This window comes from Ctenopharyngodon idella, chromosome 19 (genome assembly GCF_019924925.1).
Source record: "Ctenopharyngodon idella isolate HZGC_01 chromosome 19, HZGC01, whole genome shotgun sequence".
NCBI classification, from domain to species: domain Eukaryota; kingdom Metazoa; phylum Chordata; class Actinopteri; order Cypriniformes; family Xenocyprididae; genus Ctenopharyngodon; species Ctenopharyngodon idella.
In genome coordinates, this window is record NC_067238.1 from 23,320,277 (window position 1) to 23,340,037 (window position 19,761).

General features: G+C 36.9%; 1 protein-coding gene across 1 annotated transcript; it reads left to right on the forward strand.

The window, feature by feature from the left end:
* Positions 1–1,943: 1,943 nt before the first annotated feature.
* meox2b (mesenchyme homeobox 2b) lies at positions 1,944–13,409 on the forward strand. The gene is made up of 3 exons (XM_051872907.1): positions 1,944–3,023; positions 6,689–6,861; positions 11,234–13,409. Exons 1-3 carry the CDS (start codon positions 2,537–2,539, stop codon positions 11,453–11,455), a joined length of 882 nt encoding a protein of 293 aa, XP_051728867.1. The 5' UTR covers positions 1,944–2,536; the 3' UTR covers positions 11,456–13,409.
* Positions 13,410–19,761: the final 6,352 nt, after the last annotated feature.

Here is a 19,761-nt window from a genome sequence, read left to right on the forward strand (position 1 = left end):
ACAGGCTCTTCAAAATCCAACAAAATCTAATAAGCATTAGCCTGTCAAACAAGCTCTACCTTGTGTCACACACACATTCAAAAATTGGCCACCAGGTGAGAGGACTCACCTGCAGAAAATCCCTTTTCCCCTGGGACCTGTCAAATTAGCAGTTAGCTATTACGGAGGCTTAGGCCTTGGACCCGTAGAGAGAGAGAGAATGAGGAAGGAGACTCACATAACCGCTCAGAGGCCTGGGGGCAATGACATGGTGCAGGGTTTGAGGCAAAACCGAAACCATATGAACATTAATACGCACCCGGGGGCCGTTCTCGGAGATTACTTTACATAACGACTAATTGGCCTAATTTGTTAAATAAACACTATATTTTCTTTTGAAGCTTAATACAGGACCACTGGACATAGCAGTCACTCTGAGCCGAGCAGCAACACCCACATCGGATTTTGGTGGTCTGCTAAAGTCATTTCCCCTCAAAATGAACCTAATTTCCTCTCTGGGTTCAGGCTCATGTGCGTGTTTGGTTCACCACAGTCATCTAAATGCAGAGATAGTGCTGAATGTTAAGGACGTCTGGACAAGACCAACAGCAGTCAATATTTCTAAAATGCACATTGAATCGCAAAGTTCGGGGTGCTAATTGTGTAAAATACTGTTGTGTAAAATTAGTTTGGCTTTTGCAGCTCGGTGGAAAGTCCACAATTACGTTTTATTTGATTTATTATTATATTTTTACACCAGCTGAGCTACACCAATCATAAAAGTGCTAAATTACCAGTCCAAGTGAGTTCTGGATTCAATAAACCTGGGGTAAAAATAATATTTTTTATCGACTGAAGAATTCCAAGGGCTTTTATTTTTAATTAAACGTACAGCGAAGTAATCATGGATAAGAGTTGCAAAAAAATGATTCTGAAATTATAAACTATGAACTTGCCACAAGGCTATATTTTAATAACTTCATTAGACATTGAAAGGAGATTAAACACTTTTATTTTCCATTTTGCCAGCTTTTTTTGTAATTGCAATGCATTCATGAGCAACACTTTCTTCAGCAAGTTTCCACCACATAAAAAATGAGATCCTTTATGATCTCTGCATTGCTAACGTTTTTATTGTGGTTGAAATCTATAAAGTGAAATTAAAACGGTGAACAAAAAAAATGAATTGTTCCCCCAACCAATAACATTCATTTGATTGTCCTGAATTTTTCCTGTAAGAAAACTAAAAACTCAATAAAATTGTTTTTGTTTTCAGTAACTTATTCATTAAAATATGTAGTTTTCCTGTACTGCGTGTCAACTTGGATCATAAAATGAGTTTTCATGCCTTGCTCAAAACCAAAGACATTTTGTGACAAGCAAAAAGGCTCTTTTAAGTTTTCAGTTTCATTGAGCATTCTGGGAGAGAAATATGGTTTTCCATCTGAGAAATACATACGAGAATGAACAGCATCTGTGTTCGCAATGATATTTTTTTGCAAGTGACCAGTGTATCTATTTCTAGACAGATTTATAGAAATCTGCATATTGTTTTACTTCTCCAACAGCAAGTCCATCTTGCCATTTGCAGGGTAGACAGACTATCAGTATCATATTTGATTAGCTGTGTTAATTAATTAATTTAAAATACAAAGACACTTTTACTTTTACGATTGTCATTTTAACAGATTTTATCTGTTAAATATTAGTTATGCTTATGCTATATAAGCAATTTTTTCTCATACAGACTGGATATTTAAAGCAGTTAAGTCAAATGTTGTTGTATATGCTTATTTTAACAGACATTTTGGTGGAAAATGATCCTCAGACTTCACAGTCCTGAAAGAATTCCAGGACTTGCTGATAATCTAGATGATTTTAGGTAAACGCACAGACAGATAGACACCAAAACCCCTCACCCCAATCTTCCGTCCCACCCTTTAGACCCCCATAACCCCTTCGATCCATTCCACACTCACTCTTTGGCAGCTTATGCAACTCATTTCTTAGAAAAAGTGTCCGTGGGATCAGATAGCCCGAGTCCAAAATATCGTACCCCCGTTTTCATGAGCCCAGAACTAGTTGGCTGGCCTCAGATTTATTGTACCTTGTCGTTTTGGAGGAAGATCGTATGCATGTGGTCAGTAGCGAGGAGCCTGCGACCCAACCTCCCTCTCATGTTACGCCCTATATATAACATCCATTCCTCCAGCACCTCCGTTCAACCCCCCCTCCCTCGTTCCCTCGCTCCAACACCACTTCTCCAGAAGCACTGTATCCACTCGGGCCCAGACGGCTCTGTCTTTCCCTCTCCCTTTCTTTCTCTCTCTCTCCCATCTGTCACCCGAGCTTCCTCTCGCAGGCTGTGTGTGTTTACCCTCTTTTTCGGCCTGGCAACGGGGCTGCATGCTCAGGATTACCGGAGGCCTTGCCTTTCATCGCTGCCCGCTCCCTCTTCCTTTTGCCGTTGACTCCTGGACTACGGTGGCCACGGGTGCGAGGCTGTGTGTTTTTGGGGCTTTTCGGAGTTAAGTGGAAGTGTCGACACTAAGAGAACATGGATCACTCTCTGTTCGGATGCCTTCGGAGCCCACACGCCCCGTCCCAAGCCCTGCACCCGGCGTTCACCCAGTCCTCCCTGGCCCTGCACGGTCGCTCCGACCACGTCTCCTACCCTGACCTTCCAGGACCCTCGCCGCCCTGCAGCTACGCGGGGGAGGAGGGCAGCTTCGGAGGACCTCATCACAGAGTTCACCACACTCCGCAGCATCCACACCACTCGCAGCATCAGTCCTGGCACGTGCCGCAAATGCCGTCGATCGACGGCGAGCGCCACAACCTCTGCCTGCCGCACCCTGACTCTGCTGCTCCAGAACTGTGTGGTGCAGGAGGAGCGGGTTCACAGGGCCTGTGCGCGGGTAACCCAACGCTCGCTGGTAGTGACCACTCCGGGGTGTCATGTGTGCCTGGAGAATACGGGAGACAGAACATGTCACCTGTTGAGCCGGAGCGACGGAATAGCAAAGGAAAGAGTGACAGTTCAGGTACGTTTTCTTCCGTGTTCTTATGCATCCAGTAGAAAAATCGTTGAATTTTAATTCTGATTAATACTTTTTTCTTTATCTTGACTTTTTTTGAATAGTTAAATTAGAAAATATCAAATTGGATTATTACAACATGAATAATTCAAGTGCTTGTCATGACAGAAGAACTGAAGATTGTCTGTTTTATTACTCATCAGATTTTTTCAGAATAGTTTAAGTTAAAGATTTAAACTACAGGATTTCATCATATTTTATAATATATATATTTATATATTTGTATTGTCTGTTTTCTGTAAATCTGGCCTTGGAATAGAGAATTGGAATTTTTTATAAATATTAAGGGAAAATGCATCCATATACCAAATTCTAAGTTTAATATAACTTAAGAAAATCTTGTTTATTTTACAATATTTAGTGAGAATTAAAAAATTAAAAAAATGAATGTATCTTTATATTCTGTTATAAAATTATTTAAAATAGGGGGGGAAAAGACATTTAGGTAACACTTTATTGTACAGTCCCTGTACAGACTATGTACTTATTATATCTGGGTAATAACTAAGCACTAACCCTGAACCTACCCCTAAACCTAACCTTAACCCATGTAGTTACGTTATATTACTCAGTACTTTCTTAGGTAAATACACTGTAAAAGTTATTTTCATGATTTATCACAACATTTTTTCTTTTGTCAGATCAACTTTGATAATTAATGTTGTTCAGATAACATAATATTTTGAGTTTCTGTTGATTAAACCAATTGTCTTCATTGTATTAACTCAAATTTTTAATTTCAATGAACTCCAACCAGGTAACTTGCTTTTTTAAGTTAAAGCAACAATTCTTTTTTACAGTGTACACATACTGTAAAATAAAGTGAAACTGACATTTCTTTTAGAATTAAAATTTTCAAATACGATTTTTTTTTTTAATTTATACAAATTGGTCCATATCAAGACAGTGTACACAAAAGGGTGCTATATGTAGAGAATGGATTTTATTTTATTTCTGCTGTATTTAGCATGAGATAATTCAATACAACTGTCCTGTGTTAGAAAATCAAACTGAAGAGAATATCAGACTAGTACTAGAGAAAAGTCTATGTGATAATCAAACTCACAGTAGTTTTAGATAATCAAACTCACAGTATAGTTTAAGAAAAAATCAAACTTTTTACACATTTGACATTCGGATCAGATTCACACGCATAAACCGTTCTATTCCATCCACGAACCATATAGAGGAGCGTACAAGCTTTACAAATAAATCATAATGAGCAGCTGTATAAATATGGTCAAAAGCAGTTTAACATGTCAAGAGATGAGTCTAGTATTTTAGAGAGAATGCTTCTTGAAATGAGAATGATTTTGAGATAATTAAACAAAAGGGAACAGAATCCAGACCGGGATGGACACGGCACAGTAGTGTTTTAATGGAAGGGCCTGGTGCTGTGAGGCGGCCCTGTTTCTTTCTCTCATCAGTCTCAGAGGTGTAAGTCACTCTGGCATTTACCCTCAGGTCTTTAATAGACCACAGGTGAAAGCCGCTGTTAAATGCTCACACTGCCCGCAGCTGTGCTTTTGATACCCCCCAAATGCATACGCACCGTTTACGGCTGGGGAAAACCGTTAGAGCTGCAGCTGGACAGTTTTTATAAAATGTGACCCTTAAATTTCAAGAACAATAGAAAATGTCACACCTGGTGATCTAAGTGGTTTGACACTGACATATAGACTTTAAAAACAGAGGTGCAGAAAAAATTGTTGTTTTTCACGAACAGTGAGATCTTGTCGTACAGTATAAAGTGGTGACAATGTCACTGTGGTGTTTAAAATGATAGTTTAAAGATGAAAGTTTCTGAGAGTTTTTGTCACCTTTACAGGTAGTTGAACTGAATTACTCCATCTTATACTGTGCATCCAAGATTTTTTTTTGTCATGTCATGATGGGTGCCTAAATGCTGTAGCTTTTCATCCAGGTGCCTGTAATTTATGGCTTGATGGCATACTGATGGATAGGCCCAATGGTGGTAGAAATTTCCAGAAGGCTCCTGTTGGCACTTGCTGTGCCTTTATACCAAATCTAATTTCCTCCAGTCTGTTGGCAGTTATCAAAGGCAGTGTGGTTTCCATTTAAAGCCGTGTCACATGTCGAGATGTTGCAACGATAGGCTGAACAGATTATAGATTATTCGGAAAAGTGATGTTGGATATGAAATATGATTTTCAAAGCTCATAATCTTGTGTATACTGTAAAAACCTTGGATTTCTAGAGCAGTTGTATTTCTCTGACGCTTTCAAAGGAGCCAAAAATTCGACATCTAAATCATACCCGTCTTTGAATGGCAAGCTGAAAGATATTCATTGGAAACATACTGTCCTTATAAAGATTTTCTTTTTTTTTTCTTTTTTAAAAATTGATTTGTATTGGACTCTCCCAGTCTATTAACTCAGATGATTGTGTTGTGCTTTACTCTGTTAGTCACATTATTAAAAAAAAGTTTAAAAGATTTGAAGGATTTGAAAATTAGTAGAGTTTTAGATCATAAATATTTCAAAGAAAATGTACATACAATTATAAGGAATTGAATAATAATGAGAATCATATTAGATGCTTTTCACATACACTGTGGTGACTCTCTATTGTTACCTTTTAAAAGCTATTTCTACTTTATCGATCCCCTAATAATTTTTTTTTTTGAGCAATCTAATGTATTTACACTGTATTTATCACATTTTTTCTTTTGTCAAATCAACTTTAATAATTAATGTGGTTCAGATAAAATATTTTGAGTTTCTGTTGATTAAACCAATCGTCTTCATTGTATCAACTCAAATTTTTAATTTCAATGAACTCAAAATTTTAAGGCAACCAGGTAACTTTCTTTTTTTTTTTTTTAAGTTAAACCAACAATTCTTTTTTACAATGTAGGTTGATTCAGTGAGGTTAAGTAATATTTTTGATTTGAGTAAACTTAAATAATTTAGATGTTTACCACATAAAGTACTTTTTTAAGTTTAATTTTAAACAACAATTGCAGCTAATAGTTATTCTAATATAGCAAATGTAATTTTCTATTTTGCGCCGTTTGTTTTTAATTATTTTAAAATGAAACTAATAAATGAAGGGATCCAACTCTGTGATTCCAAACCCTCCTGTATATGTTCCTATTTTTTTTTTTTTTACCTCAACAATTAAGACTTTTTATAATATTATAACTATAAAATATTGTATAACAAGCTTCAATTAACACATAGACAGTTACAGTTAAATTTGCTCATTTTTGGACCAGTCAGAAATGTTTCTTGGGAAAGATTCATGTATTCTGTTAAAAGAGAAGCGTGTGGAAAATGAAGAGTAAATTGATCTGATTGTTGGAGAGTGTGAACGAAGCCCTGTTGATTCAGGCCAGATTTGAGAGCATGTGCTCCGTTCTCTTACCCTTCTCCGCCTGCTAAAAACACCAGAGCCATATCGCCATAATAAATGGTGATTGGCAGGCCAAATTGTTCCGCTTTCATTTTTATTTTTGTTCGTTTATTTTATTTCAGAGCCCTGCAGTTTATCACACCATCTTATTATTTCACCCTTTTTGCTTTCTCTTATGTTTTTTTCTTTTTCTGTGCATTTACAGCGGCTGGAAAGTGATCTGTTTTTCATTTCAGATTCCCAGGATGGGAGCTATAAGTCAGACGTGAGCAGTAAACCTAGGAAGGAGCGCACAGCGTTCACCAAGGAACAGATTCGAGAACTGGAATCAGAATTCGCTCACCACAACTATCTGACACGGCTTAGACGTTACGAAATCGCTGTCAACCTTGACCTCACAGAGAGACAAGTACGTTCAATGCTGAGCCTGTTTTCACATGTTACCAGGAGACATAACACTGGCACTTCCATTGGCTTTGAAAAAAATTCTTAGATTGATGGGTAAAAAAAACCCTTTGCATGAAGGTTGACTCCATTTAAAGTGATTAAGTCGTATAAATTGATGAATGCAATGCTAAATGTTAGTAATTCTTAACAATTAAATAGTATGCCCTCATTTACTGATATAATTCTCAAAATATTTTAGTATGAGCTCTCTAAAAAAGTTTTACGTTAGAAATTAAATGAGCAGCGTGTTTTCCAAAGGGCCCTGTGTCGAAAGGGTCCAGTTCGCTGTGATATAGCCTACTTGTTTGGCTTGAGGAAAGGATTCCCACATTTCTTTTTTTTTTTTTAAATGTGCATCGAATTCTGTGAATAACCCTAACAGTGAAGTCTGATAAACTGTCAAATGTAGCTATGATGTTAAACCTCAAGTTTCAAACTACATTGGATTTTTTATGCTTGAATGCAAGAACATATTTTTTCTAATGGCTTTTATTAGATAAGATAGAAGAGAAGCAACAGGGGTGGGACATGATCCATGCTGAACTCGAACCAGGGGACATTTTTATTGCAAAATTAATTCTAAAGCATCCAAATTTCCTATCTGCTAATTACATGCAGTGAAATAAACATTTCAAAACAGTGATATATAACTGATTAATCAAATCGATCAATCGCATCTAACATAAAAGTTTGTGTATATAAAACATAAACGTTTGTAAATATATAGTATACACACATACTATATATTTACAAACGTTTATGTTTTATATATATATATACATAGTTCTGTTATGAAACTCTAGATGGCACAGGCTGATGAGTCTTAACGCAAGCTGATGATAATTACAGCGTTAACTACTTGGCACAAGCTGATTAGTCCTTGTCACATCTGCAGCCAATGAGCTTGTTGCTCACACATTTAACTGGCTGGTTACATTCACTATAGCAGTTTGCAGCGTGCTTCAGAGTTCCTCTAAAACCCCCCACCTTCCCCAGCTCCACCTGTATAGATCTGCTATGGTTTATTGATATATGCTATTTGTGCAGCAGCACTATGCCTTTCTCGCAGCAGCGTATCGGAGTATGTATTGGCAGCAGAAACTTGTACTTGCTCTGCAGCAGCAGCAATAATCTACAACAACAGCAATTCAGCAGCAGCGTAGCAGATCTATTCCGCCAAGACCAAATACATTAACATTGTCATATCCATTACCATGCTAACAATCTTCAGTTGTCATGATATATAATAAAACATATATTTTAGTTGAGTCAAAAATATACCAACTTTGAGAAATATTCACTGGAGTAAAAACTAGCTCCGGTCTTAATCTTTAAATGTATTTAAAATTAGACAGTGGTGAAGTTCACTGTACAAATGCTTTCTTTAAAATGGTGCCACACATCCCACACACACACTCCAGAGTTTAGGATCATTCCAGCTGCGGTCTTGACCTAAAAAGAAGCCCTATGAGCAACTCACCTAGGATTTGCCTTTTTGTTTCATTCCCATTTCCCCTTCCTACTCCTCCACACAGTTGCTTCCTATCCAGTGACTCTCAGCACAGATCCAAGAAATCTGTGGACGTGGGTTGATCTCAGATCTTCAACAACAAAGTCTGAAAATCAGCCCTTTCTGTGCACTTTCGAATTCTATTGATTTATATTAACAATTTATGTGTCACATACACACACAAAAAATGCATATGTATAAAAATGCATAATAATATAAATGAAATGTGAAATATGGGAGTGCAGTTCTATAACACCTGTAGTTCAAAGAATTGTAAAAGAGTTCTCAGTTCTCAGACTTCTACTAAACGTTTTTGTCATGTAAGGAAATCTGCCGACTCATTTAAGAGCTCACTCTAAAATACCTGCGCTGCGCTTCCTAAAATAACCTTCTCAGCCTGAAATAGTCCCCTGTAAAGCCTGAGGTGGGGGGTGAGGCGCCACAACTCGGTCCAGATCTGATCGACCCGTTTTAGGCAGCAGCTTGATCATCACAGTGGAGACCCAAATACAGAGCAAAGTGTCAAGTCAGGACCTGGAACATGGGTCAACAGGCAACCAGGAGTTTTGCATCAGCACATAACTGACCAGGTGGAAATAGCCTATAGAGAGCCAATGCTAGTCCTCCAGAGAGCCAATCATATCGCTGCTCCACCAAACTTCCCAGAAGTCTGCTCCAAAAGAAAAACACAAGAGCAGATCCTCTGTGACTTTGAGGAAGCATAAAGATTAAAAGCAGATATGAAGGACCCTTCAAATCTATCCGCAAAGCACTTGAAATGAGGTGTTTTACTTGGTTTATGTATGTGGTCTATACGTGTGGGATCTGAGTGCTGTGTTGGCAGAAGTCTTTTAGAGAAAGCTTTAAATCTGTCGCTCATCCAATCTGATACACGCGCACAGTATGAAGGGGGTTCTGATACAGAGAGCATGATGGTGGTTTTAGAGTGGGAGTCTACATGCCAAAACATCTCTTTCTGGAAAGTGCCATAACACACACCCTAACACACGTTCCCACAAAGTGGCGTTGAGTTTCCCTGATGCAGATCTTGGACGCCTGCGTTTCTAAGAGACCAATAAAGCCCTATAAACATTGTGTGTAATTGACTACTGTATAATAGCTTTGCCAAAAATGTTTCCTAATTAGCAAACAACATTAATTTATTCATTTGTCTCCCTTAAAGGGTTAGTTCACCCAAAAATGAAAATTCTGTCATTAATTACTCACCCTCATGTTGTTGTAGCTACAGCTACACTACTACTATTTTGATGCTTCAAAAAGTTCATAAAGAGATCGTAAAACTAATCCGTATGAATTGAGTGGTTTAGTCCAAATTTTCTGAAGAGACTCGATCGCTTTATATGATGAACAGATTTAATTTAGGCTATTATTCACATATAAACATTGATCAGCGAACATAAACAGAAGCTCAACCGAAACTGAATGACACATGAGAACAAACTTCTTGCAGAAGCTCAAACGTGCTGCGTAACACGAGAATGAATCTCACTGGTTCTTCCGGAAGCTCAAACGTGCCGCGTAACACACAAGAATGAACCTCATTGGTTCTCCCATGTCAAGCAAACATGCTTGAGCTTCCGTTTACCACAACTGATGTGTGAGTTGATTTATTTAGTTTATTTGTGAATAAAAGTCTAAATTCAATCTATTCATCGTATAAAGCGATCATGTCTGTTCAGAAAATTTGGATTAAACATATGGATTAGTTTTACGATCTCTTTATAAACTTTTTGAAGCATCAAAGTGGTAGTTGCATAGCTGTCAATGGAGGGACAGAAATCACTCAAATTTTATTAAAAATATCTTCATTTGTGTGCTGAAGATAAATGAAAGTCTTCCGGGTTTGAAACAACATAAGGAGAAGTAAATAATGACAGAATTTTCATTTTTGGGTGAACTATCCCTTTAAATTATATTGTATACCATTTTTATCTGTTCTTAATTGTTCTTACAAGTATACTTACTATATTACAGGGTTGGTAAAATTTCGGAGTATAAAAACTTGCTCCATTGTGGTTACATCTTTCAGTGGAGTGTGAATTGGCCACAGAACGTTTTACAGAAACTTTACTGAAGTGCAATTCAAAGAAATTCACACAAATGTTTTTGCAATAAAACAAAATGACATCATTCATTTTGCCTCCTCTAAAATATGCAGAATACATTTTTTACCTAGATGTATTTCTGTAATTTTACTGCTAAAATCAAAACAGATTTTTAATTTTGTCATGCTGCATCTCATTATGTCCATCACATTGTTTTCAGATCATTTAAAATAAACAAAACAGATGTTTAATAGTATATACAAATAAATACTGACACAAAATGAACTACATAAAATTATATTAATATTATATGATTATTAAATTGTGTAACACATTGAATTAGAGCATGTGTGGATATGAAGTTCTTCCCCCACAGTCCATAAATGGATAATTTATTGAATATATTGAAATATTTATAGATTAAATACAAATTTATATAGGTATAGCATTTCAAATATTTATTCTCATAAAAATATAAAAAATGTAAACTTATTTTATTTCAGCTAGTTGCCAAAGCAACATTACTCATCAAAACTTAATAAAAAAAAAAACTATTTAGACACACACACACACACATATATATAATATATGAAAACAGAAAATGGGCAATTCATATGGAGAAATGAAATGTACTATTAAAAATTACACTAACAGCTGTTGTATGTATTTCTTTGAATTTTCATTCTAACTACTTGAATTAAAATTCTGCATGTTTGTTTTCTATATACTTAATATGACAGCATTTCTCTTTCATACAGGTAAAGGTGTGGTTCCAGAACAGAAGGATGAAATGGAAGCGGGTGAAGGGAGGTCAGCAAGGGGCCGCTGCGCGTGAGAAAGAACTGGTGAACGTAAAGAAAGGAACTCTCTTGCCCTCCGAGTTTTCCCCAATGGTCGGACTACACCATCCCATCGGTTCTCCTAGCAATGAGGACGACAGTCACGACAGTGACCAGAGCTCCGAGCACGCACATTTATGATGCCCGGACTCCACCCAGTCACAACCTGGCAATTTCCTCAGGAATCAACTATGTTGGTACTCCGAAGGCTGTTAATAACTAGTACTGGGCCATGCTTTGTTATTTCATTCTGAGCGGTTAGGGTTTGTTCTTGGTCTGTGAAACAGATGCTCACAGGGTTGCAAACCAGAGCTCAGCCCCCAATGGCACCAAACTTTGAAGATTAGTCTAAATAAACGTCTAAGGGGTTTAAAGGTGGCCACACTTTTCAAGAGACTATGCGTTCATCCACGTTTGACTCTTAAGATTGACATTGTAAATAAATGTATAAGTTTGAATGTTGTAAACATTCCACAAGAGTGCCTTGGAGAGGATTTTTGCACTGTTTTAAGTTTTGGCCTAACTGATTGCTACTGTATTTTAACAGATTTTGATAAAAAATATCATTGATTGCAAAATAGATCTACATAATCTGTGACAGCACAGAATAAGTATTATCTTAGTCCATTTGTAACAAAAGATGCCATTAATGACAAATTGCGGACTATTTGTTGATTAATTGATGAATTAGAATGAAACACAGAGTCGTTTTTAGACTGACAAATCTCCATGTTTTTTTTCCCTCACAATATGGGTACTTTTGGGTAATCAAATGGATTGAAAATGACATATGCTGCAAATTGATAAACATTTAATTTAGAAGGATAATTAAAGGATCATTTTCACTTGCCTTTCCTAAGGCTTGTGTACTTAAGGACTGCAAATAATTTTCCATGATCACTAAAAAGAGTCATTACAAAAAATACACTAGGCTACAGTTCAAAAGTTTGGGTTGGTAAGATTTTTTAAATGTTTTTGAAAGAAGTCTCTTAAGGCCTGTTCACACCAAGAAAGATAACTATAAAGATAACGATAAAGATATAGTTCTAAATATAAAAGAATATCAGAGTTTACACCACAGCTATAACGATAACGATATAGACAAACGTTGTCGTTGGGATCGCTTTCAGAATGATTTTTTTTCCAGTTGTTGAACGATGAAACACTGACAGCCAATCAGAATCCATTCTAATTTAAGGGCTCGCGCATTTAAAATGGCAGACGACATTGCGGAAAAGTTAATCGCCGAGGTCCAGAAAAAGTCACCACTTTTTGACAAGTCAAATGCCCCTTTCAAGGATACTTTAAAGAAAACGGATATATGGAGAACAATTGGTCATACCCTCGGAATAAATGGTGAGAAGTAATGAGATCATCATGCTAGGCTAGCAAACAGTGTAACATAAAAATTACCTCAGATATCCAGCGCTAGTTTCGACAACATTGTCTAGCTTCCTTTGAAGCTGCAGTGAAAAAGACTAGGCGTTGTTTTTATTCCACTATTGACTTCGTCAGCTAAATTCACTGTTAGATTACATCGATTGTTCTAGCTATTCACTCGCAACACAGCATACTGAGGACATCTGCTGGTTAAAGCCGTGTAAATGCAACAAGAACAACAAAAACATGGTGTACACACTTTGAAACTTAGAACAAACAGACCGCTATCGTTCGTTGGTGTAGACGTAAATATAGTTATCGTTATAGTTATCTATATAATTATCGTTCATGGTGGGAACGGGCCTTTATGCTCACCAAGACTGCATTTATTTGATAAAAAAATACAGTAATATTGTGAAATATTATTACAATTCAAAATAACTGTTTTCTATATTTTAAAATGTAATTTATTCCTGTGATGGCAAAGCTGTATTTTTTCAGCAGCCATTACTCCAGTCTTCAGTGTCAAGAAGCATGTGCTGCTTAATATTTTTGTGGAAACCGATAGACCCTTTTTTCTTCAGGATTCTTGGAATAGAAAGTTCAAAAGAACAGCATTTATTTGAAATAGAAATCTTTTGTAACATTATAAAAGTCTTTACTGTCATTTTTGTGATCAATTTAATAAATCACTGCATTTCTTTCAAAAAAAAAAAAAAAATTAAATGGTATGTGTTCATATTTATGAATGCAACATTACAAATGGAATTCTTTTTTTTTTTTTTTTAGGTTTACAATATAGTTCATATCTTTTATTTACCTTGTAAATACACAAATGTTAGGTATTTCAATTTCAACTTTTTTCATGAAAAACTTGCTCAATAAATTTCACAAAAAAAAAAAAAAAAAAAAAAAAAAAATTGAAAGGCATTTTCAAGGAAATCTTACCAAACGTTGAAGAGGATTATGTGATGTAAATCTTATGAAAAGCCATGTTGAAGAACTAATATTATGGTTTGGCGTTTCTGTGCAGACCACGTGAGTGAGCATTCTAATTTCTGGACTGGCACTTTATCGAGCCGGCCAACTTCTTGAACGTCGTTGCTCATATATGAGAGCAGCTGGTGATTCGATAGCTGCAGAAGTTTGGACTCGTTTGATTTGTGGCTTTGCCGTTCCCCCGACACAGGCAAAACCCAGGCTAAGTGGATTTGTTTTCAGTTGTGGTCAAAGCCAGCCATGCATTTTCTCTCTGTGGAAGACGTTTTTGATTAGCCGTCCGATTTAGATGTTTGTGTATGATATACTGTGATCAAAGTGAGACGAAGAACGATCCCCTTGGGGAAACAATTCGTGGCTTTACGAAATGAATGGGAAATATATTTATGACCCCTCAAACCCTGCCAAGCACCCAGCTGCACTGATCACAGCCGTGTCTAAACAACACATGATGAATATGGCCCGTCAGAAGCAGTCCCAAACAGACAAATCAATAAAAACACGAGCAAATAAACACAAATCAAGACAAACATGACTTAGGTATGAAAAATACACCACGGATCACAAACAAAGTTGAGCACAAACAAACGTTGGTAAACATGCAAGACTTTTTTAGGATCGTCTTTCCAAACAAACCTAACTTTTGTTGATTTGCTGTTGGTGTGATGTTTCTCTGCAAGTGCTTTAAATACTGTGTAAAGAAGTAGGATCTTAAAAGGGATAGTCCACCTAAAAATAATTACCCTCATGTTGTTCCAAACCTGTATGTCTGCTGAACACAAAAGAAGATATTTTGAAGAATGTTGGTAACCAAACAGTTTCCCATTGACTTCCATTATATTTTTTAGCATACAATGGAAGTCAATGGGAATGGAAACTGTTTTGTTATGAGTAATCTTCAAAATATCTTCTTTTGTGTTCAGAAGGACATGAGGGTGAGTAAATTGACAGAATTGTCATTTTTGGGTGGACTATCCCTTTATATTTTAATTCAGCCCAAAATATTTACTTACCCATGTGCTGTAACAAACCTGTATGTCTTTCTTTATGTGGAACACAAAAGATATTTTGAATGTTTCAGCTATTTTTTTCTCCTCATGCAATGAAAGTCAAAGGAGTCCAAAACAAACAACATCAGACAAAAAAACGAAAGAAAGAAGTTAAGGTTTGAAATGACATGAGGGTGAGTTTATTTTTGGGTGAACTATCTCTTTAATTCAGAGAGTTTAGTTTTTGTTGTTACTGACAAATGTAACCCAGGGCAATTATCTTGAAGCAATAAGCTTCAGGCACAGTTTTATTTGCACAGAGTGCAAGATAACCCCATTTCAAGTAATTATGTAGGTTTATATTGTTCTCCTGAGCATCTAGAAACTTCCCAGCCAGCATTGCATGATTTTTTTTTATAATGCAGTTGTTTTGGAATACCTCTGGCCCATGTTACTTTTTGATCCTGAGTGAACCTTCTACCTTGACCCCACAGGGAACAACTTTCCTTTAGCAGGAAGGGTAATGTTGTCATTTCTCCATGCCATGCCAAGAACAACATGGCCAACTGAAGAGTTTTCCACACAGGGTCTGAGTGTCTGCTCAGCCTCCTTCCAAAAAGTGATTTAGGATAATTTCAGTGCAACTGTAGGTGTTGATGGATGATGTTCACTGAGGTACAATACCCCATATACCATGTGACTGTTGATATTTTCCTTCTGATGGCTGAACGTACCCAATCTTTTCTTTGTCTTTCATCAAGGAACAAAAGAAACGGTTATGCAGGTAATGAAACGTTGGCATTTTTATAGAGACTGCAGCTCTCTGCGTCAGTGAAAGACATGTCTAGAGAGTAAAATGACTACGGATATGCCTGCTCTGAATTTGTCAGTTTCTACAAACCGTTTAGGTCAAGGCCAGGTCATGATGCATCTGGGACACATTAAAAAAGGACATCTGTGAAAAATCTACAACTGTTACATGTTTATTTAAGTAATTAGAAACAACTTGGAATTAAAATCACATCATGTCTTCTGTATTTGCCATTTTGAAAATATCTAGATTGCAATCGTTTAAAAACTATTCTACCCTCTTAAAAATAAAGATTCTTCACTGGTTCCAAGAAGAACATCCATGGAAGCTTTTCATTTCACAAAAAGGTTCTTTATAGTGGAAAATGTTCTTTAGATTATTCAAATGTTTTTACACTATAAGAAAAAATGGTTCTTTTGAAAACTGATCACTGAAAGGTTCTTTGGTGAACTCAGAATGGTTCACTGTGAAAACCCCCTTTTGAAACCTTTATTTTTAATAGTGTATGAACACCTTTTCTTTTACATTCTTTTATTCCATGGTATGTTTTGAACCTGTTTGAATTATGAGGATTATGCAGTGAGACAGATTTAATAATAGCAGTTCAGACCAATCCAGTGATGTGGTTTAATCATAATATCACATATTCTGTATTCGGCTGGGGCTCAGGAAACTCTTCTGAATCTTAAGAATATGGCCGGAGAGTACAGGATGACGAAATGCAGGAAACCACAAACCCTCCAATAAACTGGCAGGGGACCATGACTGACGGCTGTTTTAGCCATTTAGAATCGTATTTATTGGCACAACAGTCCCTTTTACTACAGAAGATCTGGGCCAGGAACTGAAACTATCAGTGTAAAATGTGACTTCACACCTGGAGCATTAAAACTACAAGTCACGAATATAATCCTCAGAACAGACAGGAGAAGAACTCCAATTATTGTGGAATTATGAATAAAAGAAAGAAAATATTATAATAGAAAAGTTATAGCCTTTTTTACTCTGTAACATATTACACATTAAATGACAACTAGCATTTAGGTCAAAATACTTGCATGGCTTTTTTTGATGGCAGTGTGGGGTAAAATTAAATTAACTCAAGACCAAACCACATATATTGAATTAATTTTTAATTAATTAAAATTAAGTTAAATATAACAACATTTTTGAAAAATTGATAACTAGTTAAAATGATAACTACAAGCAACATTCTTGCATGCAAAACATTAAGGCTGCATCCGAAATCTCGCACTTCCCTACTACATAGTAGGCGAAAAACAGTTAGTGACAAAAGAATGTGTCACATACTGCTCTGACAGACAGGTTGAGGATCCAAACACAGCTTTTATTGCATGGGGCAATCCAGAATCGAAATCCATAAAACAGGCGATAGGTCAAAACATAGGTCAGATAATCCAAAAAGACAACAGGGCAGAAAAACACAGGCAAACAGGGAAAACCACCAGTGTTGCCACTTGCTTTCAGCTGAAAGTAACTGGTCGCTAAATGTCGCTAGATGACGTCATACTGGCGAGTCCACTGATCTATATTAATTAAATATAGATCAGTGGGCGAGTCACGGAATCTAGGTTTGTCCAAGAAGTTGCTAGATTTGTTGCTAGGCTTTTGAAAAAAGTCTCAAAAGGGGCGGGGAAGTCGCTAAATCTACCGACAAAATCACTAAATTGGCAGCACTGAAAAACACAAAACCAGCCAGACAGAACACCCCCCAAAAAAATGAAAATAAAAAAAAAGACATGGAAAACCAGAGCGAGTGCTCAAAAATGCAGTGTGACACTTACAAGATTTCGCAAAGAATGAATAAACACACAGGGTATAAATAGGCAAACTTAAACAAGATAATGGTGGCAGTAATCAGAACATAATAAATCTAGGCAATGGGTTATGGGAAATGTAGTTCATGATGGGAAAGCAAAGGAGACATGAGGAGAGCCCTCTGGTGGAGATCATGGGCACTCCAGCTGGCGGATGTAAAGGCTGATTTATACTTCTGCGTTGGACCTACGCCGGAGCCTCTGCGCCGTAGGCTATGCGTCTGTTTTCATTTATACTTCTGTGTCGTTGTCCGCGTCGACGTGCATGCAGACCACTAGTAGGTAGCTTAGCAGACACTCGACGCAGAAGTATAAATCAGCCTTAACAGTGTGCATAAAAACAGTGTGCTTTACTATCCCATGAGGCCATGGGAGAGGATTTGTGAATGATGATGAAGCAACGCAACTAACTTTAATCATGCCAAATGTAGCATGTCTAGATTACATTCATAGTACACGCATTCATACTATATAGAACATACTTTTTTTTGCAAGTAATTAGCCTAAGTAATTCGTTCAAAATAAGTACCTACTCAAGAAAGTATGTGATTTCGGACGTAGCCTAAATGTGAGATGATGACTGAGTATTAGAAACTGCTGATCCAATGGGGTTTTCACACACAACCATATCTAGGGTTTAGAGAGAATTGTCCGGCAGTTCTGAGACTACAATTCGCACAGGCTCACCAAAATTGGACAATAGAAGATAGGAAAACTGTTCCCTGGTCTGATGAGTCTCGAATTCTGCTGCGATATAGGGTCAAAATTTGGCGTAAAAAAACATTAAAGCATGGATCATGTATCAGCGGTTCAGTCTGGTGGTGGTGGTTTAATGGTGTGGGGGATATTTGCTTGACAGACTTTGGGCCCCTTAGTACCAATTAAGCATTGTTTAAATGCCACAGCCTACCTGAGTATTGTTGCTATTTCCAGCAAGATAACATGGCATGTCACAAAGCTCAAATCTGTAGCAATTGCATGCATGATGCTTTCATGTCAATATGGGCCACAATCTCTGAGGAATGTTTCCAGCACGCCACGAAGAATTAATGCAGTTCTGAAGGCAAAAGGAGGTTCAACTCTATACTAGCAAGGTGCTAGTAGCCTAATTAAAGGATTAGGGTTAATAAAGGCCTTCTGAAGCGAAGCGATGCGTTTGTGTAAGAAAAATATCCATATTTAACAAGTTATAAAGTAAAATATTTAACTTCCCTATACCGCCTTCCGTATTCAACTTAAATGTTTTAAAATAAAGTTAATTTGCAAAGAAATATAAATTATATTTTTGATGGATGACAAATCAATAATAATAATGATAAAATGTTTTTTCTGAGGGCAGTTCAAAAATGTGCTGCTTACACAACATGCACCATACAAGAAGGGTGACTTCAACCCAAAAAAAAATTCTAAGTAATCTCTTCATTATAAATCATTTAACTTAAATGCTATCGTGTGCTTGCAAAGAAAATGGGTTTGGTACCCATAGGCGGTCACGCAATACAGTTAACACTTATTTTTCTGCTTGTAAGAGAGAACTCCTCCAAATGTAGTTTGGCATTAAAGAGCCATACTCTCTAATTTAATTAGTAACGCATTTTAGACAAAACAGAGGGGGGAATGTTGATTTAATTTAATATTTTTCACACTCAAAAAACAATTCTCACATCAAGCACAAAGTTGGCAGAAAGTTCCCTTTGACTGAAAACACAAACATATGCACCACGAATGTGATTTTCCATTCAGGACCACAATCCAAGACTTGCAAGTGAGAAGTGATAGCGCATTAGTTTAACAGTTTGGCACCAGCTGAGTGTTTAATGTTTGGGATTCAAGAGGACAGCTTATCATAATTTTATTGATTTATCTTGAGAGGACTACATCATGTATTTGTGGCAAAGCACACTCATTAATCTTTAGAAGTGGAGAAAGCAACCTCCAGAAATGTTCCTTGGCAGCAGGTTTGCAGTAGAACACTGAGCGGAGGGAAATGATTGTTATCAAGTTTGTCCAAATGGTGGCGATACACAGACTCAGGCGGATTATTTCCAGAACCTTCCACTGCCTGTTCTCACTGATTAAGCCTTAGAGCAGAATGCAAAGTGCAGCTGTTGGTTTACTGTCGGGGACTTGGTTTCCCAATTAACTGTCTGATCCAATCTCTCCTTGTATCCCAGCCCACCTGTATACACACTCCATGACATTCCAGTCATTCCAGGGCACTCCCACTCCCAAACACTCCCTGCCTCCACTGGAGGACCACCTGCACTACTCCACACTCTAGAGTCAAGCTTGGCATTCATTTAGGAATTCATTCATTTTCTACTTCATAAAAACAGATAGATACACTCAATAAATAGGCCTATTTGTTTTTAATGACCCTACAAGTTTGATTAAATCATCAAAATATATAATAATATTTATAATATTTTA